The sequence below is a fragment of the Pituophis catenifer genome, unplaced genomic scaffold (genome assembly GCF_029215685.1).
Source record: "Pituophis catenifer annectens isolate HBS135680 unplaced genomic scaffold, rPitCat1.0.hap2 SCAF_2, whole genome shotgun sequence".
In the NCBI taxonomy this organism is placed as follows: domain Eukaryota; kingdom Metazoa; phylum Chordata; class Lepidosauria; order Squamata; family Colubridae; genus Pituophis; species Pituophis catenifer.
This window is the reverse complement of record NW_027256882.1, coordinates 39,829,400-39,851,886: the sequence shown is the minus strand read 5'-3', so window position 1 is coordinate 39,851,886 and position 22,487 is coordinate 39,829,400. Positions and strand designations below refer to the sequence as shown.

General features: G+C 43.1%; 1 protein-coding gene across 1 annotated transcript; it reads left to right on the top strand.

Annotated features, from left to right (window-relative positions):
• Positions 1 to 13,741: 13,741 nt before the first annotated feature.
• LOC139309396 (cholinesterase-like) lies at positions 13,742 to 21,355 on the top strand. Its single transcript, XM_070933458.1, has 5 exons — positions 13,742 to 13,798; positions 14,885 to 16,406; positions 17,633 to 17,787; positions 19,528 to 19,576; positions 21,279 to 21,355. Exons 2-4 carry the CDS (start codon positions 14,911 to 14,913, stop codon positions 19,560 to 19,562), a joined length of 1,686 nt encoding a protein of 561 aa, XP_070789559.1. The 5' UTR covers positions 13,742 to 13,798; positions 14,885 to 14,910; the 3' UTR covers positions 19,563 to 19,576; positions 21,279 to 21,355.
• The last annotated feature ends 1,132 nt before the right edge of the window (positions 21,356 to 22,487 follow it).

Below are 22,487 nucleotides of genomic sequence, written 5' to 3'. Positions count from 1 at the left end.
CTGGTGGGACCTTGGGAGACAAATAAGGAGACAACTAAATCTCACATCACTTTTGCTGCTAAAATAATAAATTGCTAGGAGTAATTTGTTATATCTTGATTTGAGACAGGCTTTTAATCAATTCTGCTCCCTCAAAAAAGAACCTAGTAATAAGTACTGTTTGACTTCTTAGGATAAAAATCATTTTATTTTCACAATGAAGGAAAATAGTAATAAGGATATGATAAATAATAGTAGAATATAATATACTGGAATACTAAAATTAGTAGAAACTTGTTATTCTGTAAACATTTGTTTCCTGTAACACATATATGCTACATTATGCCCTTGTATTTGTATTTCCTGTAAGCAACTTCCTGCAACAAACATATGCTGTATTAGGCCTCTGTAAAGTATCTGGAATTTGTGAAACATATGTTCCTGCCATCAATTTGAATCCACATCAGTCTTATTCCTGTTTTTTTTCTGCCATCCAAAGCCTGGTGCTTATCTCGATTTGGAGCTGCATACATCATCCAGGGGATAACTTACACCTCAGCCCTAATTTACACCTTTGATCTGTGTTGTTGGGAGCTCAGTTTCCTTCCCTGCAGCACCAGGGGGCCTAGTGGCCAATTGGGAGAACAAAGGAATACTCAAGGATAAATAAGAGGCATCTATCCTTTGCAGGGCTATTGGATACAAACCTAAATTAGGAGGCCGGAATTGAGGACTTAACTGGTGTTTCTAACAGTATAAAAAGGATGCCATATCTTCTCTGCGGTGTGGCCTTTCCTTACATGTCTCTTTTTGTATATGTTTACCCAGCTTTCTACTTTTGATTAAAATTAAATGCTGATTCTTTCTCACAAGCCTCCGCTTCAGTTCTTTTGGCTCATTGTTGGCTTAAGCGCATAGCCAGACCTTACAACAACAACTTAAGAACTTGATGCAATATGGAAAAACAAATAAAGGAAACAGGAATTCTGCCAAATTTTGCTATAACCTAATGACGCACATATCTTTTTCGTAGGGCTGAGCTCCTTAAATCTAATAAATGGGCAGGTTTGATATTCTAGGTTCGTGATGGTGAACCTGTGACACATGTGTGACAGGTGGCACATGTAGCTGTTGTGTACTGAGCCTGAGCAGGGAACTAGCCCTCTATAGGAATTGTATGTAACATTCTGGTTCATGATTGGTTGGCCGCCTTTACAGCCGGGGTATAAGAAGGCTGTCAAGGCAGAATTGTTTTTTGCGTTGTTACTGATCTAAATAAAAGTGTTTGTTGTGACAGCTGCCTCTATATATGCCTCAGATCGACTGACGAACACAGCTAACAAGAGTCTGTAAAATTGGCGACGAGGGTGGGATGAATGCCGACGGGCAGTTATTGTGAAAAAAAAAATGAACTGTTTTTTCTGAGGCCCTTGCCGCTGAGGCGGTGAGACGTTCGACTGACTGACTGAGGTACGAGAAGGTGTCCATCCAGTAGAAATAATGGCCACATCTCACTCCTTCCCTCCTTTTAACCCGAATAATTTATTTATTTATTTATTTATTTTTAAATTTATATACCGCCCTTCTCCCCGAGGACTCAGGGCGGTATACAGCCAGAATTAAAAAACATGAAATACAAATATTAAAAAACAATTAATATATATATAAATTTGGCCCAAAATTAAAAATACAAACCAATTAAAACATTTAAAATTTCTTCTTAAGCCAGCCCGGCTTGCTGGAAAAAGTGGGTTTTAAAGGCACGGTGGAAGGCACTAAGGTCTTGGATTCTCCTTATCTCTGGGGGCAACTGAGTCAACTCTGGGGCAACTCTGGGGGCTAATGAGTCGTGGGACGCATATGTGGCTAGATTTGAGTGCTTTCTTATTGCAAATGACTATACTAACCTGTCCCTGGAGCGTAAACGGGCATATTTCTTAAGCTTTTGTGGAACTGAAATGTTTGACACAGCTATGACCCTAATGGCTCCACAATCCATTCATGCTGGGACCTGGGATGATTTTATGACTAAATTGCGGAAACACTATGCGCCGGCGCCCTCGAGAATAGCCTGCCGCCAGCATTTTTATCACAGGGATCAGGCCCCTCGGGAGACCATTAACCACTACGTCGCAGCCCTGAGGAAACTGGCCCCTCACTGTCAATTTGACAATCTAGATGATTATCTTCTCGACAGACTTGTGAGTGGAGTCAGGGACCAAAATCTGAAGAGTCGTTTAATCGCAAACCATGAGCTGACATTCCAAACGGCTCTTGATGAGGTGTGTGAGGCCGAGCTCGCCACACTCTCCTTAGCAGAACTTCCCAGAGGACAAAGCCCGTGTAAGTCAAAGGAATCTAATTTAAGTGTAAACGAGATTGAAATCTTAGACTCAGATGAAGAATCGGAGGTCCACCGGGTGTCAGGCGCTACTAACAGAGCTGAACTGCCTCGATATAAATGACGCCCCGCGAACACAGAATGCCTTGGCTGTGGGGGAGATCACCAAAGACAATCTTGTAGGTTCAAGGATGCGTCTTGCCGCCGTTGCGGCTGACGAGGGCATATTGCGAGAGTATGCCGTTCAACGCAGCCCCAGCCTGTCTCTTCTCCACCTCTGTAGTCTGATGTGAGACGACCTCCGAGGCCATCCGCAATGAGACCCCGCTCAGAGCGCCGCGCAGCTGACATCCATATGGCCTCACAATATGACATGCACCACTCGCAACGACAAAAGATTCGTCTCACGGTCCAAATTGAGGGAAAGTTGTGCCGCATGGAAGTGGACACTGGGTCCGCCATGTCAATTGTGTCATGGAGCACAATAAAGTGCCCAGTTCCTAAGCTGTCCAAGTGGAGTCTGCCCGCCAGCGATCTCCTCTTGCACGACTATCAAGGAAATCTCATTCCTGTACTGGGTTGTGATATATTCCGAGTTGCTTTTAAAAAACTTTTCGGGCCGTTTGCCATTGGTGGTGGTTGACGGGCCTTTACCAAGCCTTTTAGGCCTCAACTGGTTCGACGCCCTCGGGTTGACCGTCCAAGGGGTAAACACCATCCGCTCGTCTGAATTGGACAGTCTCATCAATGAATTTCTTGCCGTGTTCGATGGGGCTCTTGGCAAGTATAACGGCTCCCCTGTCTGCTTAAATTTAGATCCCCAGGTCCTGCCCTGCCGTCTGAAGCCATGACAGGTGCCATTCGCCCTGCAACCCCGAGTTGACGCCGAACTAGACAAACTTATTGCTCAAGGCATCCTCGAACCTGTGGATTATGGCCGTTGGGAAACACCTATTGTCACAGCCATTAAAGCAGACGGGTCTGTCAGCATTTGTGCGGACTACCGGGCGACGATCAACAAGGCGCTACAATCCTATGCCTACCCTGTTCCCGTCGTGCAGCATCTGCTGCACTCCCTTGGTAATGGGTCTGTTTTTGCAAAACTTGATTTGTCCCAAGCTTACCAACAGCTGCCTGTGGACGATCAAACGGTGGAGGCACAGACAATTGTTACTCACCACGGAGCTTTCCGATGTCGCCGCCTGCAAGTCAGTGTCGCTCCAGGGATATTCCAGAGCCTTATGGAAAGGCTCCTTCATGGAATCCCCGGGGTCGTATCCTATTTTGATGATGTGCTGGTGTTGGCTACCAGCACATCTGAACTCATGGCTCGCCTTTGCTCAGTACTTAAAGTTTTTGACCGCGCTGGCCTGAAAGTGAAGAAGTCTAAATGTCACATCGCCGTGCCTCAGGTCGAGTTCCTGGGGTTCCTGATCGATGCCCAGGGCATTCATCCCACGGCAGCAAAGACTAAGGCCATCATGGAGGCTCCCCTCCTCGCTGTAAAGCGGAGCTCCAGGCGTTCCTGGGGCTCTTGAACTTCTATGCCGTCTTTCTTCCGCATAAGGCTTTCATCGTGGAACCTCTTCACCGACTGTTAGATCGCGGGGCTGTGTGGACCTGGACTGCTAAAGAGGCTGCTGCTTTCAAGGCTGTAAAGTCCTTACTTACCTCCAACTCAGTCCTGGCACAGTATTGTGAGACCTTGCCCCTAATCCTGGCATGTAATACGTCACCTTACGGGGTGGGCACCGTGCTGAGTCATAAATTCCCAAATGGGACGGAAGCTCAGGTGGCTTTCTTCTCGAGGACCCTGGCTCCGGCCGAATGGAACTATTCTCAATTGGACAAAGAGGCTTTAGCCCTCATTGCCAGGGTCAAGAGGTTTCACGATTACCTTTATGGATGCCATTTCTCCCTCATCACTGACCATAAGCCACTGTTAGGCCTTTTGGCAGGGGATCGTCAAACCCCGCAAATTTGGCCCATGCTGACGCTCTGAGCCGCTGCCCTGTGGACACCCTCCTTTGCGACCCGGCCCCAGCGGCTACAATGTTCCTGATCAATGATGCTTCGTTCCTGATTACTGCCGCAGACATCGTTCGCGTTTCAGCTCGGGACCCTGAGATTTCTATTGTTCTTGACTGGGTGAAACAGGGTTGGCCACTGGGCCCATTTAGCCCTGAGCTGCGGCCTTATGCTGTATGAAGAATGGAGTTGTCCACGATAGGGGGGTGCCTGTTATGGGGACATTGGGTCGTTGTTCCTCCTCCCCTCAGTACAGCTGTTCTAACCACCTTGCATGCCGGCCACCCAGGGATGGTTCGGATGAAGGCTTTGGGGAGAAGCTATCTATGGTGGCCTAACCTGGACCGGGATATTATGGAATGGGTGTCTACGTGTCACCAGTGTCAGGTTTCCAGGCCTTTGCCCCCAAAGGAGCAGCCCAGGGAGTGGGAGGTGCCCTCTGCTCCATAGTCCCGTGTGCATGTTGATTTTGCGGGGCCTTTCCACGGGCAGGTGTTCTTAGTACTAGTCGATGCCTTTTTGAAGTGGGTGGAGGTGGTCTTGATGTCCTCCACCACTTCAGAGGCATTGATAAGAGCTCTTCGTAAGATTTTCTCAACACACGGATTACCTGATCTGTTAGTATCTGACAATGGGCCCCAACTGACAGCTACCAATTTTGAGATGTTCCTAGCTGGTTTGGGCATTCGCCACTGCCTGATATTGCCTTTCCATCCGTCTAGCAACAGATATGTTGAATGGGCTGTGAGATCGGTGAAAGAGGCACTAGGGAGGATGGGGCCCAGGGGATGGCCAGAGAAGGTGGCTGAATATTTGCTGGTGCAACATACCACCCCATGCCAAACAACTAACAAAAGTCCGACCGAGTTCTTAATGGGCCGCCACCTGTGTACAACGCTTGACAGGCTACATCCCCTATATGCCCCATGTAAACCTTTGGATTCCTCCAGTCCGGTTAGGGAGTTCCGGGTGGCAGATGCCGTATATGCCCGGAACTATAACGGCCAGCCCTTATGGTTACCAGGGAAGGTGGTAGGGGCCACCGGGCCCCGATCTTATAAGGTGGATCTAGGCCACGGGCGAGTATGGCGGCACCATACAGACCAATTAAGGAGTCGTTGGGGGTCCCAGACTAGTCAACAATACGACCGACCTGCGGGAGGAGCAGCCGAAGGTGAGGAGTTAGATAGCCTGCCCCAGAGCAAGCCAGGGCGAGAGCAATGAGTAGGGAACAAGGAAGTACCTGAACCGGCCCGGGCGGGTTTGGATCAGCCCCAGGAGGCGGAAAACCAGAGGGCTGATGGAGAATCTGAGTTAGCAGAAGAACTGGTGCTGCCCCAGCCAGGGTTACGCGCAAGCCCGAGACGGTCAGGCCAAATCCGGCACCCACCAGCATACCTGCAGGATTATGTATGCACGGTCTCGGTGGGAAGGGGTGTTGTGTACGGAGCCTGCGCAGGGAACTAGCCCTCTATAGGAATTGTATGTAACATTCTGGTTCATGATTGGTTGGCCGCGTGGACAACCGGGGTATAAGAAGGCTGTCAAGGCAGAGTTGTTTTTTGCACTGTTACTGATCTAAATAAAAGCGTTTGTTGTGACAGCTGCCTCTATATATGCCTCAGATCGACTGACGAACACAGCTAACGAGAATCTGTAAAAGGGATGGGAGGAGGCTTGTCTGTTGTTGTGTATCTAAGATGGAGACAGTCAGTGGTGATAGTTGACAGTGGTTTCCTCTCAAACCTACAGTAAAACACATTTTGGTCAGCTGCCAGGAGATTTGCAGTAACCAGTGATAAGAGTTTTTGACACATTTGCTGGTTCGTTTGTTGAGAGCTGATTCCTCAGCTTTTCAGAGCAGTGTCTTTTTGCTGCTCTGATCTTCCTTGTTAATACATTTCTGGCCTGATTGCACAGTATTCTATCCCCTTTCCTCCTAGGCTTCCTCTATGGCACAACGTAGCTGCTTGAGTTTAGCTGTGAACCAAGGCTTGTTGTAACAATATATTCACAGTTTTTTGATCGGCACGCATAGGTCTTCACAAAAACTAACATATGATGTTACAGCATCTGTGAGTACATCCATGTCTGCAGAAGTATCTTCAAAAACTTTCCAATCTGTGCAATCAAGTCAAGCCTGTAGCTTTAACTTTGCCTCCTCAGTCCAAGATTTCACTGATTTAATTGTTGGTTTTGTGGTTTTAAACCTTTGTCTGTAAACAGCTACAAGGTGAATTATACAATGATCAGAGTGTCCTACAGCTGCTCATGGTAAAGACCGATAAGCATATTCTAACATTGTGTAGCAGTGGTTTAAAGTACTCTTGCCTCTAGTAAGACAGTTGACATGTTGAAATGTCACATCATGTGGTCAGCTAGAGTTTGTAACATGTTCCTTATGCAACCTTGTGGGAATTGCAAATAGAAGAAATGATGAAATGATGAAATATGTTGCAAATAGAAGAAATGATGAAAACTTTTGTGGAGAATAAAATGGTTTGCAACTGATTTTTTAAAATAATTGTTTTATTTTCTTTTAATACAAATATTTCATCTTTCATTAAACAGTGTATCGTCTGGGTACAATTTTTTTGTGCAATAACCATTAACATTGATTTAACCATTAAAAATCAACCATGTTCATTATTTATCTATTTTTGAATTAATACTAATACATAACGTATCTACTATGGTAACATTTCTCTTAGTTTATTTGACTTTGTAATACATTTTCACTATTTTACTCCTCTGCTTTTATTTCTAGTTTTCATATTTATTCTCTAACCATTGATAAAATAACCCCCATATACCATAATAGTTCGATTCTTCCTTTCCTTTAATTGCAAGTGTTAATGTATTCATTTCTGCACATTCTAATGTTTTCTTAATCATATTTTCATCTGTGGGTATTTCTTCCCTTTTCCAATTTTGTGCAAATACAATTCTAGCTGCAGTTATTACATGAATAATCAAATATACATTTTCTTTACTATAAGTTTCTGGTAAAATCCCCAACAAGAATAATTCAGGTTTGAGATCAATATGCTGTTGTGCCATCTTCTGCAACCACATATGATTTTTTGCTCAATATTTTTTTTGCTTCTACACAAGTCCACCACATATGGTAAAATGACCCTGGCATCTGATGGCATTTTCAACATCTAGCTGATTTAGATGTTAAGAGCCTTGGTGGCGCAGCAGACTAAAGTGCTGTTAAGTAATTGCTGCCTGCAATTACTGCAAGTTCAAATCTCACCAGGCTCAAGGTTGACTCAGCCTTCCATCCTTTCAAGGTAGGTAAAATGAGGACCCGGTTTGTGGGGGCAATAAGCTGACTTTGTATAAAAAAGAACACCATTTAGGGGGGCCCGAAAGCCCTACTAAGCAGCTATATACAAAAGTATGAAGGCTATTGTTTAATTGTATTGTATTGCATTGTAAGCCGCACTGAGTCTCTGCAGAAGGGCGGCATATAAATCAAACCAATACAATAAATTTGTCTTTAAACATTTTTGCCAATTTTTCCGGTGGCAAATGCCATCTATAAAATGCCATCTTATACAAATTTTTCTTGTATGCAGTTGACATTGTTCATTTATAATTTCTATCCTATAATTGCTGCCATTTATCTAACTCTATCATAAGTTATACTTATTATATAAGTATAATAAAATAAATAAATAAATAATGTAACCAAAGTTTTTGCCCATGCTATCATTGTTTCTTTCATTTGTTCTTCTTCTAACTTAATATGCAATAGATAACTATACAATTTTTTTATCGCCCTCTCTTCTGTTCCTGTTAATATCTTATCCAGTTCTGTTAATTCCATGTAGAAACCATATAATTTAGCATCTTTTTTGTATCTAGATTTCGTATTTGCAATTGTGTATACCAAACCATATCAATCCCGTTTTTTTCAATTCTTTTTTGTTCCCCCTTTTCAGTCAAAATATCTTTATATCTAACAATATTTCCCATGTTAATAATGTTTGGATGTATAAGGGCTTCCATAGTTGAAAGCCAGACTGGTATCTTCAAATAGTGTTGTTCTCTGATTTTCTCCCATACGAATAATAAAGCATTTCTTATATAATGTCTTTGAAAATAACCATGTATCTTGTTTTTCCCATACCATAAGAAGGCATGCCAACCCAATTGCAAGTCATGTCCCTCCAATGTCAATAACCTTGTATTTCTCAATACAATCCATTCTTTCATCCATGTTAGCACTGCTGCCTGATAATATAATTCCCAATTTGGTAATCCAAACCCTCCTCTGGTTCTTGCATCTTGTAACATTTTAAAGTTAATTCTTGCTTTCCCCCCGTCAGATATATTTCACAACCGCTGTGATTCACTTAACAACGGTGGCAAGAAAGGTTGTAAAATGAGGCAAAACCTCACGTAACAAATGTCTCACTTAGCAACAAATTTTGTGCTCAATAGTGCTCAGAAGTCAAGGACTACCAATAGTTGTTATGATAAAAATAATCCTGGCCTACCTTGTTGGGCTGACATGGAAGGAACAGACTGGTGGAGCACGGGAACTGTTGAAGAGTCTGCAGACACCAATAGGCCAATATTCTACATACTATGTGGAGGTTACTGGAACATACCATTTATTCATGGGAACTAGTAGGCAATTATCAACCTTGGGCCAAATGTGAGCTTGGACCATCACCTCAATAAGAATCCAAATGGGAATATATCAATTTAGCAAGAATGGATAAATTGTACATAGAGGGATTGTGAGCTTCTGGAAAGATGTTTGCGTCCTAGATTTTAAATATTGGTTCTCTGAAATTGGTCAGCTCGATGTAGGAGATAACCAGGTGAAACCTGAAAGGGGTGGGGTGGGGTCAAATACATAATCAGTTTGGAGGTGCTGTGCTCCCAGAAAATACTAAATCTAGGACCCCCATGAATTCTGTTGACTTTTATCTCATGCCAATTTGCCTCGACCATTAGTAGATCAGATTCAGCTGTAATAGATAGCATGTAATAATCTTGTGATACAGTAGTTTGAACTCAATTCCTGTTTCTGGTTACTTGTACCTGACATTAAGTTATCATTTGATTTAGCTTTGTTCTGCTGGAGTGATAAGGTGGTTCCATATGGCCTAGTTTAACTCAGCATTTGAATTATAATGATATATATTTAAGACTTTATAATGAAAAAAAAATAGGGATGCAGTGGTTCAGTGGCTAAGATGCTGAGCTTGTCGGTCAAAAGGTCAGCAGTTCAGCGGTTTGAATCCCTAGTACCATGTAATGGGGTGATCTCCCACTACTTCTCCCAGCTTCAGCCAAGCTAGCAATTTGAAAGCACGTAAAAAATGCAAGTAGAAAAATAGGGACCACCTTTGGTGGGAAGGTAACAGTGTTCTGTGCATTTTTGGTGTTTAGTCATGCCGGCCACATGACCATGGAGATGTCTTCGGACAGCACTGGCTCTTCAGCTTTGAAATGCCCCTTAGAGTCGGGTCTAGCACATATGTGTGAGGGGAACCTTTACCTTTACCTTAATGAAGCAAGATGCTCATTTATTATGGGGATCTTGACACAATGCTTCTCTTGCCTCTTATATTGTCCAACATTGAAGAAGCCAACCAAACCCCTCTGGGAAAGTTTGGATCTCCACGGTTTTGTGGAGTTTCACCTTAAGCACAATCTTTAGATACTGGGACATCAAACCCTTCCATGGAGCACTAACCTTCTCCATCCAGGGAAACCAAAGATCCAAATTCTATGATCTTATTTTGATTCAAGATGATTCCCTTGAATCGGTTTGGTCAGAAATGTTTGACGTCCACGATTCCAACTACAGATTGTCGAGGAAGACATGGAAAAGGGGCCTTGTGAGAAGAAACATGGCAGGCTTCCTCCCAGGTTGGCCAGAGAAAGGAATGTCCCCAGAAAGCTACAACATCTACCATGCAGTCTATGCTGTGGCACACGCCTTCCAGGATATCTTCACATCCTTATCTAGCCATGTTGTCATTCCAAGAGAAGACAAGGTGGATCTTCCAAACCTTCTACAACCACGGCAGGTAAGGGTGAATTCATTTCATTTCATTTCATTTCATTTCATTTCATTTCATTTCATTTCATTTCATTTCATTTCATTTCATCTCATTTCATTTTATTAGATTTCTACACCGCCCTACTCCCGAAGGACTCAGGGCGGTGCACAGCCAAACAATAAAAAACACATACAATACAAAATTTAAAAAATAGAATAAAATCAAATTAAATAATTTTGGCCCCGACAAATTTAAAACCCCAAACTTTTAAAACCAATTTAAAATTGAATATATAAATACTAAAAGATATTTAAAATTTTAAAAATCTTTATAAAAGAGGGGGAAAATTAGGCCAGGCCGGCCTGGTGAAATAGTAAGGTCTTTAAGGCGCGGTGGAAGGTGCGCAGATCCGGGATCCTCCGTATCTCTGGGGGGAGCTCGTTCCAGATAGTAGGTGCCCCCACAGAGAAGGCTCTCCCCCTGGGGGCCGCCAGTCGGCATTGTTTGGCTGACGGCACCTGGAGGAGCCCCTCTCTATGGGAGCGTACCGGCCGGTGGGAGGCCATTGGTGGTAGTAGGCGGTCCCGCAAGTACCCGGGTCCTAAGCCATGGAGCGCTTTAAAGGTGGTAACCAAAACCTTGAAGCGCACCCAGAAGACCACCGGGAGCTAGTGCAGCTCGCGCAGGAGGGGTGTTACATGGGAAACGCCATGTCGCTCCCATTACCACCCGCGCGGCCGCACTCTGCGCCAGTTGGAGCCTCCGGGTGCTCCTCAAGGGGAGCCCCATTCAACTTAAATGACAGCTGAAGTAAATCTTACATGTTGGGTGGTTTTCTTTTCTATAATCTTTTGATTTCATTTCAGCTCTAGGAATGTCTTCTGCTGTTTCTTTCCAGCATTTGATTTGGTCCAGGGGTGGGTTCTACATACCTTTACTACTGGTTCGCAACAGGATCGCTCGCTTCAGCAAGGCATTTGCTAAATTCCTCTTTCAGTGCTTTTTAATATTACTCCTTGGCAGTGGTGGGTTGCTCCCGGTTCGCACCAGTTTGCAAGAACCAGTAGTAAAAATTTGTAGTAGTTTGGAGAACCAGTAATAACATTGGCTGGCCATGCCCCTGAACCAGTCCCCGGTCGCCGCTCGTTTACCCTGCCCACCTCATCAGAGGCTTTTTTTTTTTTACTTTTAAAAGTATTTTTTCTACAACCTCTTCGGCTGAAAAAATGCTTTTAAAAGTTTTTTTAAAAAGCCTCTGATGATTGCGCAGCTCAGCAGGGATCGTGAGAGGCTTTAAAAGCATTTTTTCTACAACCTCTTCAGCTGAGTGTAAAACTCCTGTATAGAATTCATTGGTTATAAGTTGAAAGCCATCAGCCCAGATGGTTTTAAAACAGATTAGGCAAATTCCATGAACAGGATAGTCAAACAGAACGATTGTATTGTCTAGGGTTTAAGATGTTGAACGAGGAGCAGGGAAACCCAGGTTCTAGTCCCCTTTCAATCATGGAAGTTCCTTGGAGAACTTTAAGCCATTCATTCTCCCTCAGGCCAAACTACCTCACAGGATTGTTGTGACAGGAGGAGGGAGCAATAAGTAGGTTACTTTGGGCTTCTCTTACAAAAGGCACAATAACCATGACATAAATAATAAAATGGGTGTATCTTTCTCTTTCTGCCTTGCCTTTTGCTTCCCTTCTTTCCTCAGCTATTTGCAAAGCTTCTTCAGACAGCCATCTTGCTTTCTTGTCTTTCTTTTTCTTTGGGATGGTTGTAGTTGCTACTTCTTGTACAATGTTGCGAACCTCCGTCCATAGTTCTTCAGGCACTCTTGTCTATCAGACCTAATTCCTTAAATCTATTTGTCACTTCTACTGTATATTCATCAGGGATACGATTTAGTTCATATCTGAGTGGCCTAGTGCTTTTCCCTACTCTCTTTAATTTAAGCTTAAATTTTACAACGAGAAGCTCATGATCTGAGCCACAGTCAGCTCCTGGTCTTGTTTTTACTGACTTTTGTATAGAGCTTCTCCATCTTTGGCTCCGGAGCACATAGTCAATCTGATTTCTGTGTTGACCGTCTGGTGATGTCCATGTGTAGAGTCGTCTCTTGGATTATTGGAAAAGAGTGTTTGCTATGACCATCGTATTCTCTTGACAGAATTCTATCAGCCTGTGCCCTGCTTCATTTTGTACTCCAAGGCCAAACTTGCCTGTTATTCCGATTATCTTTTGGCTTCCTACTTTAGCATTCCAGTCCCCCATGATGATAAGGACATCATTTTTTGGTGTTAATTCTATAAGGTACTGTAAAGCTTCCTAGAACTGGTCAATTTCATCTTCTTCAGCACCAGTGGTTGGGGCATAGACTTGGACTACTGTGATATTGAATGGTTTGCCTTGGATTTGAACTGAGATCATTCTGTCATTTTGGGAATTGTATCTCGGTATTACTTTTCCTACTCTTTTATTGATTATGAAGGCTACTCCATTTCTTCTGAGGGATTCTTGCCCGCAGTAGTATACCTGATGGTCATCTGAATTAAATTCACCCATTTCTGTCCATTTTAGTTTGCTGATTCCTAAGATGTCTATGTTCAGTCTTGTCATCTCTTGTTTGACCACGTCCAGCTTGCCTTGATTCATGGATCTTACATTCCAGGTTCCTATGGAGAAAAAATCTTTACAGCATCGGACTTTCCTTTCACCACCAGATCCATCCAGTGTCCTTTTGGCTTTGGCCCAGTCGCTTCATTCTTTCTGGCGCTACTAATATTAGCCCTCTGCTCTCCCCCAGTAGCATATTGGACACCTTCCGACCTGAGGGGCTCATCTTCTGGCATCATATTTTTTTTCCTTTTGGTACTGTGCATGGGGTTTTCATGACAAAGATACTGGAGTGGGTTGCCATTTCCTTCTCCAGTGGATCACGTTTTGTCAGAACTCTCTGCTATGACCTGTCTGTCTTGGGTGGACCTGCATGGCATATCTCATAGCTTCTTTGAGCTACGCAAGCCCCTTCGCCATGACAAGGCAGTAATGCATGACAGGGAAGAGGTGTGGAAAATACTTGCAACTAAGCTTACAGAAACAGGTTGAGAAGTAAAGAACAGAAATGTCTACCTCCATGTCTGAATCCAGCTAAAAACACCTCTCAGCTAACTATCCTATGGGCAACTTCAAGCACCAATTCACTACTGATGATTGTAACTAAGGAATAAGCTGGCCAAAAATTATTTACTAACTTGGAGGCTGGCTTTGTAAAACCAGTTACACAATTGTATCAGACTGGATGTTTGAAGAACCTCAAAGCACTATCACTTCCTCTTGCGAAGACTATAAAACTTGCTAGTACCAAAAATATCAAAAAGTGCTAAAAGAAGACACCATCCCTTGCCAGCCATTAAAGGAAAGAAAGGTAATATCTAACAGCTACTTATTTTTCTTTATTTCATTCTGCATATTGGCACAAAGTTTTTTTTAAAAGGGAAGTTAAGAAAAAGGTGAAAGTGAATCCAGTCCCTATTGTTCTTGGGAGGAGATTACATTTGTTAAATGTCATTTCTGTTTAACAAAGAACACTTTCCTTGATTATCTACATGTCCTTTGCTTAGTTTAAGTTCTTTCTGTATATCTAGCAATTACTAAAGGGTGGGAGGGAGAGAGAGAGAGATTTTGGTCTAGTGGTTAAGGCACCAGACTAGGAATCAGAAGCAATGAATTCTAGTTCTGCCTTAGCCATAAAAAAATCAGCTGGAGGATTTTGGGCTGGTTATTTTCTCTCAGCCTAACTCACCACACAGAGTTATTGTTGTGGGGAAAATAGGAGGAGGAAGGAGTATTACATATGTTCGTCCCCTTGAGTTGTTTATAAAAATAATAAAGGCAGGATATTAAATAAATGTATCAATTACATCCAGAAGCTAGAGACTAAAATAGAGAGGTTGGCTTCCTGACAGGATAAACAACTGAGCTTTTAAAAATGGCAATAAATCTCATTTCGTACAATGGGACAAAATTCTGGAATGATAAAAAACGTTTTTAAAGTTTACAGAGGTACAGAATATCAGAGTTGGAATGGACCTTGGAGATCTTCTAATCCACTTCCTGCTTAAGCAGAAGATCCTATATACAATGACAGACAAATGGCTGTTCAATCTCTTCCCACAACTTCTGGAGGCAAGCTGTTCCACTAATTAAATTGTTCTCATTGACAGGAAATTTCTCCTTAATTCTAGGTTGGATCTCTCTTTAATAAGCTTCCATCCATTATCTGCCCTCAGGGGCTTTGGAGAATAAGCCAATCCCCTCTTCTCTTGACAACCCCTCAGAGAATAGAATAGAATAGAATAGAATAGAATAGAATAGAATAGAATAGAATAGAATAGACGACAGAAGGGATCTTGGAGGTCTTCTAGTCCAGCCCTGTGCTCAAACAGGACAATCTATAAAGTGGGCTTATACAGTATTGGAATAATCTCATATTGATTGTAACTTTTTCCAGGTCCACCGACTCGTCCTACTGTTGCAATGCCTTGTCTGCTATGCCCGTCTCTCTTGTGCTTCCTCCTCCTCTTCCACTTTCCACTGGTTTCCAGTTCTGCTTCTAATGGGGACACAGTGGTCATAACCAGCAGTGGCCCCATTAAGGGCAAGCACATCCTGGCTGGCATTGCATCTGTGACAGCCTATCTAGGCATTCCTTACGCTGAGCCTCCCCTGGGGAAGTTGCGTTTCCAGAAACCTTTTCCACATCCACCATGGAAGCAAACATTGGAAGCCACCAGTTTTGGCAATTCCTGCCCTCAATTTATTTTGCGGGATGTCCCTGAAGCAGATATATGGTCTCCTAAAACACCATTGTCAGAAGATTGCCTTTCCCTCAACATCTGGGTGCCACACCCACAACCTTCTTCACCAGTCCCTGTTTTGGTCTGGATACACGGAGGGGGATATTTATTCGGCACGTCTTCTGTGGACGTGTTCAACGGGGCACCTTTGGCTGCCACTGAGAATGTAATTGTGGTCACCATCAATTATCGCTTGGGAGCCCTGGGCTTTCTGTACTTGCCACCAGCTGCTCCGGGGAACCTAGGCTTATGGGACCAACAGCTGGCCCTGAAGTGGGTAAAAGAGAATGCAGCTGCCTTTGGGGGAGATCCTTCTCGGGTGACCATTTTTGGCCACAGTGCTGGAGGATCTTCTGTGAATCTCCAACTTCTCGCACCAAAAAGCCAGGACTTTTTTGCCCAAGCAGTGATCCAGAGTGGAACAGCCAATGCCTTCTGGGCTTGGAGGTCTCCTGAGGAAGCCAAACAAAAATCACTGGAATTTGTTCATCTGCTAGGTTGTTCCGAGGACAATACTATCAGCATAGTGCATTGCTTGCAATCAAAAAATGTTTCTGAACTTATTCGGCATGAAATAGCTCTATTATTCAAAGGTGGCTTCGTTTTGAATATTCCCTTCAGGCCAACCACAGATGGGGAGTTTTTGCTTGGTGATCCAGAAAAGCTCATGGAGGAGGGGCAATTTCAGGCCAAACCTGTCCTCATAGGTGAAACCTCTGATGAAGCAGCCTCATTTTTCCCCTATGTTTTCCCTAACACCACCCACAATCTCATCAACCAGGAGCAGCTTCTGAAAGGGATAAGAATGTTGGTGCCAAATGCAACTGAAGATTTTATTCGGACTATTGCACTGAAGTACAGTGAAGGAAATCATGGCCCAGCACAATACCGCTCTGCTCTGTCCCACTTCTATACAGATCGGATATTTGCATGCCCAATGAGGGAAGCTGCAGGAAATATCAGGAAAGGTGGGAGTCCTGTATATGCCTATTTATTCACACATCGCCCTTCATGGTCAGTTTGGCCTGAATGGACTGGGGCACCTCACGGTGCTGATGTTCCTTGTGTTTTTGGAACCCTTGAATCTACGCTGCCTTTCAATCAAACATACACAGAAGCTGAAGCCAGACTGAGCCATAAGATGATGCACTACTGGGCAGAGTTTGCCAGAACTGGGTAAGTGGTTCACTTTATTTCTATACATTTGTATTTTAAATCCAAAGAAAGCCTTTCCATTCAACAAATGCACTTTATATCTAAAGCAAGGAAGCCATAAAGTAATGCATGCTATTCCTTTGCGTATGTTTACAGGTTGTGTTAATACAAGTAGTTCATACGACCACAGTTGGGACTAGAATTTCTGTTGCTAAGCAAGACAATTATTAAATGAATCATACCCAATTTTAAAACCTTTCTTACCACAGTTATTAAGCAAATTACTGCAATTTTTAAGTACAATATATGATCATGTGAATCCAGTTTCCTCCATTGACTTTGCTTGTTGAAAATCAGCTGGGAATGTTGCAAATGGTGATCATGTGACCCTGGGACATTGCAGCCATTGGAAATACATGCCAGTTGCCAAGCAGCCAAATTTTGATCACGTGACAGTGAGGATGCTGGAATAGTTGTAAGTGCAAGGACCAGTTGTAAGTCACTTTTTTCAGTTCCACTGTAGCCTTGAATGGACGTTGAGTGAATAGTTGAAAGTCAAGGACTACCTGTACTGGAAACAGCCCTGAAATCTTTAAGGATTCTTAATAATGTCACTTATAGATAACAGTTCTTTTATGAGTTCAATGGTATCACACATATTCCAGGGTACATTATTTCTCAAAGTGGAATAAAGGAGGCGAAAGGGAGATAAGAAACAGAGCATTACTCTACCATTAAGAGAACGAGCAAAGGCTTGCAAGGGAGTAAGTAGTGAAGGGGAAACTCGCAAGATGGAGGGTGCCCAGGGTGTGATGAATGGGGAGGATGGATTGGGACTAGCAGTTCGAAGAGTCTATGAGGAGCTGACCTGGGTTTGGATCACAAGAGATTTCACCAAACCAAACTCCACCCCTCACTCAAAGTCCCCTTTGGGAGTTCCCCTGGGTTGTAGTTTCTCAAGTCAAAACCAGTCCCTTTAGAAAAGAGCTACATCAGAATAACAGAGTTGGAAGGGACCTTGGAGGTCTTCTAGTCCAACCTCCTACTGAAGCACGAGACCCTATTCCACTCTGGACAAGTGGCTCTCCAATCTCTTCTTAAAAACCTCCAGTGATGAAGCACTCATAGCTTTTGAAGGCAAGCTCTTCCACTGATCAATTGTTCTCACTGTCAGGAAATTTCTCCTTATTTCTAGGTTGTTTCTCCCCTTGATTAGTTTCCATCAATGTCCTTTTCTTCCTCCTTAGGAATCCCACTGGGTTAGCAGCCAGCAAGGATAAGTGGCCACTCTATAATCCCGCAGAGCAGAATTTCTTCCTTCTTAATACTGAGCCATTCCAGGAAAGGGTGATAGAGCACTGCGATTTTTTAAAGAGCCTTTTTTCAAAGGCTGAAGAGACACGTAAGTTCAGCTATTAGTTCTGCCTTTTGAAGGGAGTAGCGGTTGATGAAAAAGATGTTTTTAAAAATCATGTATATATCAAATATAGAGATCGCCCATTTCATTCATGGAGCAATTTCTAAAAATTGATTTTATTGCCAGTCTTTGCTGAAACATACTCATTTGATTACAATTTTGTAATGCTAGTGAAAAATTTTGTAGAGCAAGCATATTCCATGACGTCCCAAGAGCTGGGCCTCTACTAATGTCCTCTAAGTAAACCTTAGTTGCTCACATAAAGATAACAACAACAATAACAACAAAAACAATAACAAATCCCAAAACATCTGGATCACTTCTTGACCACCATCGTCATTGACAAAATCCCTCTCAGTCAATTGCAAAAGGCAGCTTTACTTGGAACAGATTGCATCCTGGAAATATCTGCCCATCCCAGCTTTTTGGGAACGACAGAGTAGGCGGGCAAAAAATGTCACATCCAATCTAAACATCTGGCTGACCATATGACAAACAATAATATTTTGATATATAGTTAATAAATATATATTATGCCATGAATCATGGAATCCTCAGAATCCTACTTCTAGATTCAGATTCTTTAGTGATAAGATGTACTCCTTATTTTATTTATTTTATTTTATTTTATATCAAATTTATATACCGCCCTTCTCCTGGGGGACTCAGGGCGGTGTACAGCCAAAATAAAAACATCAACTACAAACATTAAAATACAATTAAAAGGATATATATCTGTTTGGCCCCAATTAAAAGAATAACAAACCAATTAAAAAAACATTTAAAAAATTGTTAAGCCAGCCCGGCTTGCTGGAAAAAGAAGGTTTTAAGGGCACAGCGAAAGCCACCGAGGTCTTGGATTCTCCTTATCTCTGGGGGCAGCTGATTCCAGAGGGTAGGTACCCCCACAGAGAAGGCCCTCCCCCTGGGGGTCACCAGCCTACATTGTTTGGCTGATGGCACCCCGAGGAGGCCCTCTCTGTGGGAGCGCACAGGTCAATGGGAGGCCGTCGGTAGCAGCAGGCAGTCTCGAAGATAACTAGGTCCTATGCCATGGAGTGCTTTAAAGGTGATAACCAACACCTTGAAGTGCACCTGGAAGACCACTGGGAGCCAGTGCAGCTCACGCAGGAGAGGTGTTGTGTGGGAGCGCCATGCAGCTCCTGTAACTACCCGCGCGGCTGCATTCTGGACCAGTTGGAGCCTCCAGGTGCGCTTCAAGGGAAACCCCATGTAGAGAGCATTACAGTAGTCCAGGCGAGAGGTGACGAGGGTGTGAGTGACTGTGCACAGGGAATCCCGATCAAGAAAGGGCTGCAACTGGCGGATCAGGCGAACCTGACAAAAAGTCCCTCTGGCTACAGCCATCAGATGTTCCTCCAAGGACAGCTGCGTATCCAGGAGGAATCCCAGATTGCGAGCCCTCTCCGTGGGGGCCAGAGACTCGCCCCCAATAGTCAGTGATGGAGTCAACAGACTATATCGGGATGCTGGGAACCACAGCCACTCAGTCTTGGAAGGGTTGAGCTTGAGCCTCTTCCTCCCCATCCAGATCCACACAGCCTCCAGGCACTGGGACATCACTTCAAGGGCATTGTTGGAGTGGCCTGGGGTGGAGATGTACAGCTGGGTGTCATCAGCGTACTGGTGGCAGTTCACCCCAAAGCCATGGATGATCTCAAATATCAATATTATCTTGATATTTCATTTTTCTTTCTTCTGCAGAGCAGTCCAAAGGTGATTCTGTTTCACCAGACTAGGAAGAAGACAGCAGGTAGGAATTCAGTGCTTGGTTGTAGTAACGGCCAGCAATTGGGATCAAGATGGATGATTTCAGAAGGGGACTAGAGTTCTTTCTAAATAGTAATTTCACATCAGCATTCCAAATCATTTTTAAGTAGCACTTTTGTGGAAGAGGAACCTGGAGAAACCTCTAGATCTCAGCATAAACAAATACAGATCTTGGGCATAGGGAAGGAAGGAATGAGATACCAAGAGTAACTTACAGAGAAGATTACGCAGTGCTGAGAAAGAGAAAGAGAAAGCATGAGAATGAAATTCAGCCTGTGGGGGAAATCAGTTTTCATATGAATGAGACTATTTAATAGACATATGGAGACATTGGGAATGTGTCCTTGTAGCCCAGTGATAAACATTATCAGAACATTCCCATAGGCACCCCTGAATCTCAAGATGCAAATATTTCTTCTAACGAAGACCATTGTCCTCTCTAGGTAACAGAAGGGCAGGAAGTAACTTGAGATCAGTTAGGTTATTAATTACCAATGTGTATGCATGCATAAAAATCCCCCTCCATTTTGAAATGTATAAATATGAGTGAATCTGTGAGGTCTGCCATCGTAATGACTTCAGCCTACTTCACTTCACTGGCATCTTGTGATAAAATGCAGTGAGGGGGAGGGAGAATGGGGATGCAGGGAAGGGGGATGACAGGATGACAGAAACCAGAGGTGTCAATCTGGAACAGGTCAGCTGATCCAATAACAGGAGTATGAGAATGAAATGTGAAACTCCACCAAAGAAGCACCAAACCTTAAAGCTGTTACCAAAAGTCCTAATATTATTGGAGTCTTAAAACTGGTCAAAATGGGAGGACCTGGGAGAAGGGGAAAAGGCAGGCTTTGCACAGGAATACTCAGATCCAACTTTTCTTGCGCTGTAACCACTTGACTTTCGTAAAAGTATCCTTTTTGCTACAAATGGATTCGAGGGTCTTTCTTTCCTAAACATCCAAGCTGGGACAAGCCTGACAGCATCCCTTTCTCTGCAAGAGTTCCTCCCACTGTTTTCTCGAGGGAATTTCTCCACTGCACACAAACAAAAACAGTAAATACTGCAGCAAACCTTGATTACCTGCTTTGGGTCCAGCATTTTGATTCCACAAACCCCTCCATGTTTAATATAAGGGGAATACAGAGCACCTTAGGTGGACCTTTAAGGTTAAGATTACAGCACCAGGCTAGACATCAGGAGATTGTGAGTTCTAATCCTACCTTAGCCATGAAAGTCAGAAAGGTAGAATTAGAACTCACAGTCTGGTAATGTTAGCCCTGGTGCCGTAATCTCAAAAACCATATACTAAATACTATTTATACTAAATAGGCTGACTTTAGACTAGACACTCTCCCTCGCCCAACTCAACTCACAGGGTTTTCTTGTTGGGAAAATAGGAGAAGGAAGGAGGGTGGGTTATGTTCTCCACCTTGGGTTATTTGTAAAAAGTAATAAAGGCGAAATACATATAATAAACCAAAATAAATAAAATTATTTTACTACAGAGAAGATCATCCTCGAATCTCTGCTTTGCCTCTGGCCTAGAACTGGCCTACTATGAAGGGCTGCCACTTGGGTTGAACCTCTTTGAAAGTGGCATCCATATCTCAAAGGCACCGTTTGAAAACCTAACTACCGTTTTGGTGGCTTCAGAATAACGGTTGTATGTTTATTTCTCTCAGGAATCAATCAAGACTTCTCTTTAAAGCCTGGGCAAATGATGATTCAGGGACCTACTGGTTGGAACTTGGAAGACAAATAAGGAGACAACTAAAACCCACATCACTTTTGCTGTTAAAATAATAAATTTCTTGGAGTAACTTGTTATATCTTGATTTGAGACAGGCTTTTAATCAATTCTGCTCCCTCAAAAAAGAACCTAGTAATAAGTACTGTTTGACTTCTTAGGATAAAAATCATTTTATTTTCATAATGAAGGGAAATAGTAATAAGGATATGATAAATAATAGTAGAATATAATATACTGGAATACTAAAATTAGTAGAAACTTGTTATTCTGTAAACATTTGTTTCCTGTAACACATATATATGCTACATTATGCCCTTGTATTTGTATTTCCTGTAAGAAACTTCCTGCAACAAACATATGCTGTATTAGGCCTCTGTAAAGTATCTGGAGTTTGTTAAACATATGTTCCTGCCATCAATTTGAATCCACATCAATCTTATTCCTGTCTTCTGCCATCCAAAGCTTGGTACTTATATCAGTTTGGAGCTGCATACATCATCCAGGGGATAACATACACCTCAGCCCTAATTTACACCTTTGATCTGTGTTGTTGGGCGCTCAGTTTCCTTCCCTGCAGCACCAGGGGGCCTAGTGGCCAATTGGGAGAACGAAGGAATACTCAAGGACAGTGTTTCTCAACCTTGGTAGCTTGAAGATGGGTGGACTTCGACTCCCAGAATCCCCCAGCCAGCAGCGCTGCCTGGGGGATTCTGGGAGTCGAAGTCCACCCATCTTCAAGCTTCCAAGGTTGAGAAACACTGCTCAAGGATAAATAAGAGGCATCTATCCTTTGCAGGGCTATTGGATACAAACCTAAATTAGGAGGCCGGAATTGGGGACTTAACTGGTGTTTCTAACAGTATAAAAAGAATGCCATACCTTCTCTGAGGTGTGGCCTTTCCTTACATGTCTCTTTTTGTATATGTTTACCCAGCTTTCTACTTTTCATTAAAATTAAATGCTGATTCTTTCTCACAAGCCTCCGCTTCAGTTCTTTTGGCTCATTGTTGGCTTAAGCGCATAGCCAGACCTTACAACACTAACATAAGAATGTGATGCAATATGGAAAAACAAATAAAGGAAACAGAAATTCTGCCAAATTTTGCTATAACCTAATAACTCACATAGCTTTTTCATAGGG

Coding starts and splice junctions, on each gene's coding strand:
- LOC139309396 (XM_070933458.1), top strand. CDS start 14,911: ATGCCTTGTCTGCTATGCCCGTCTCTCTTGTGCTTCCTCCTCCTCTTC. Junction 16,407..17,632: donor GCAGAGTTTGCCAGAACTGG/GTAAGTGGTTCA, acceptor CTTCCTCCTTAG/GAATCCCACTGGGTTAGCAG. Junction 17,788..19,527: donor TTCAAAGGCTGAAGAGACAC/GTAAGTTCAGCT, acceptor TTTCTTCTGCAG/AGCAGTCCAAAGGTGATTCT.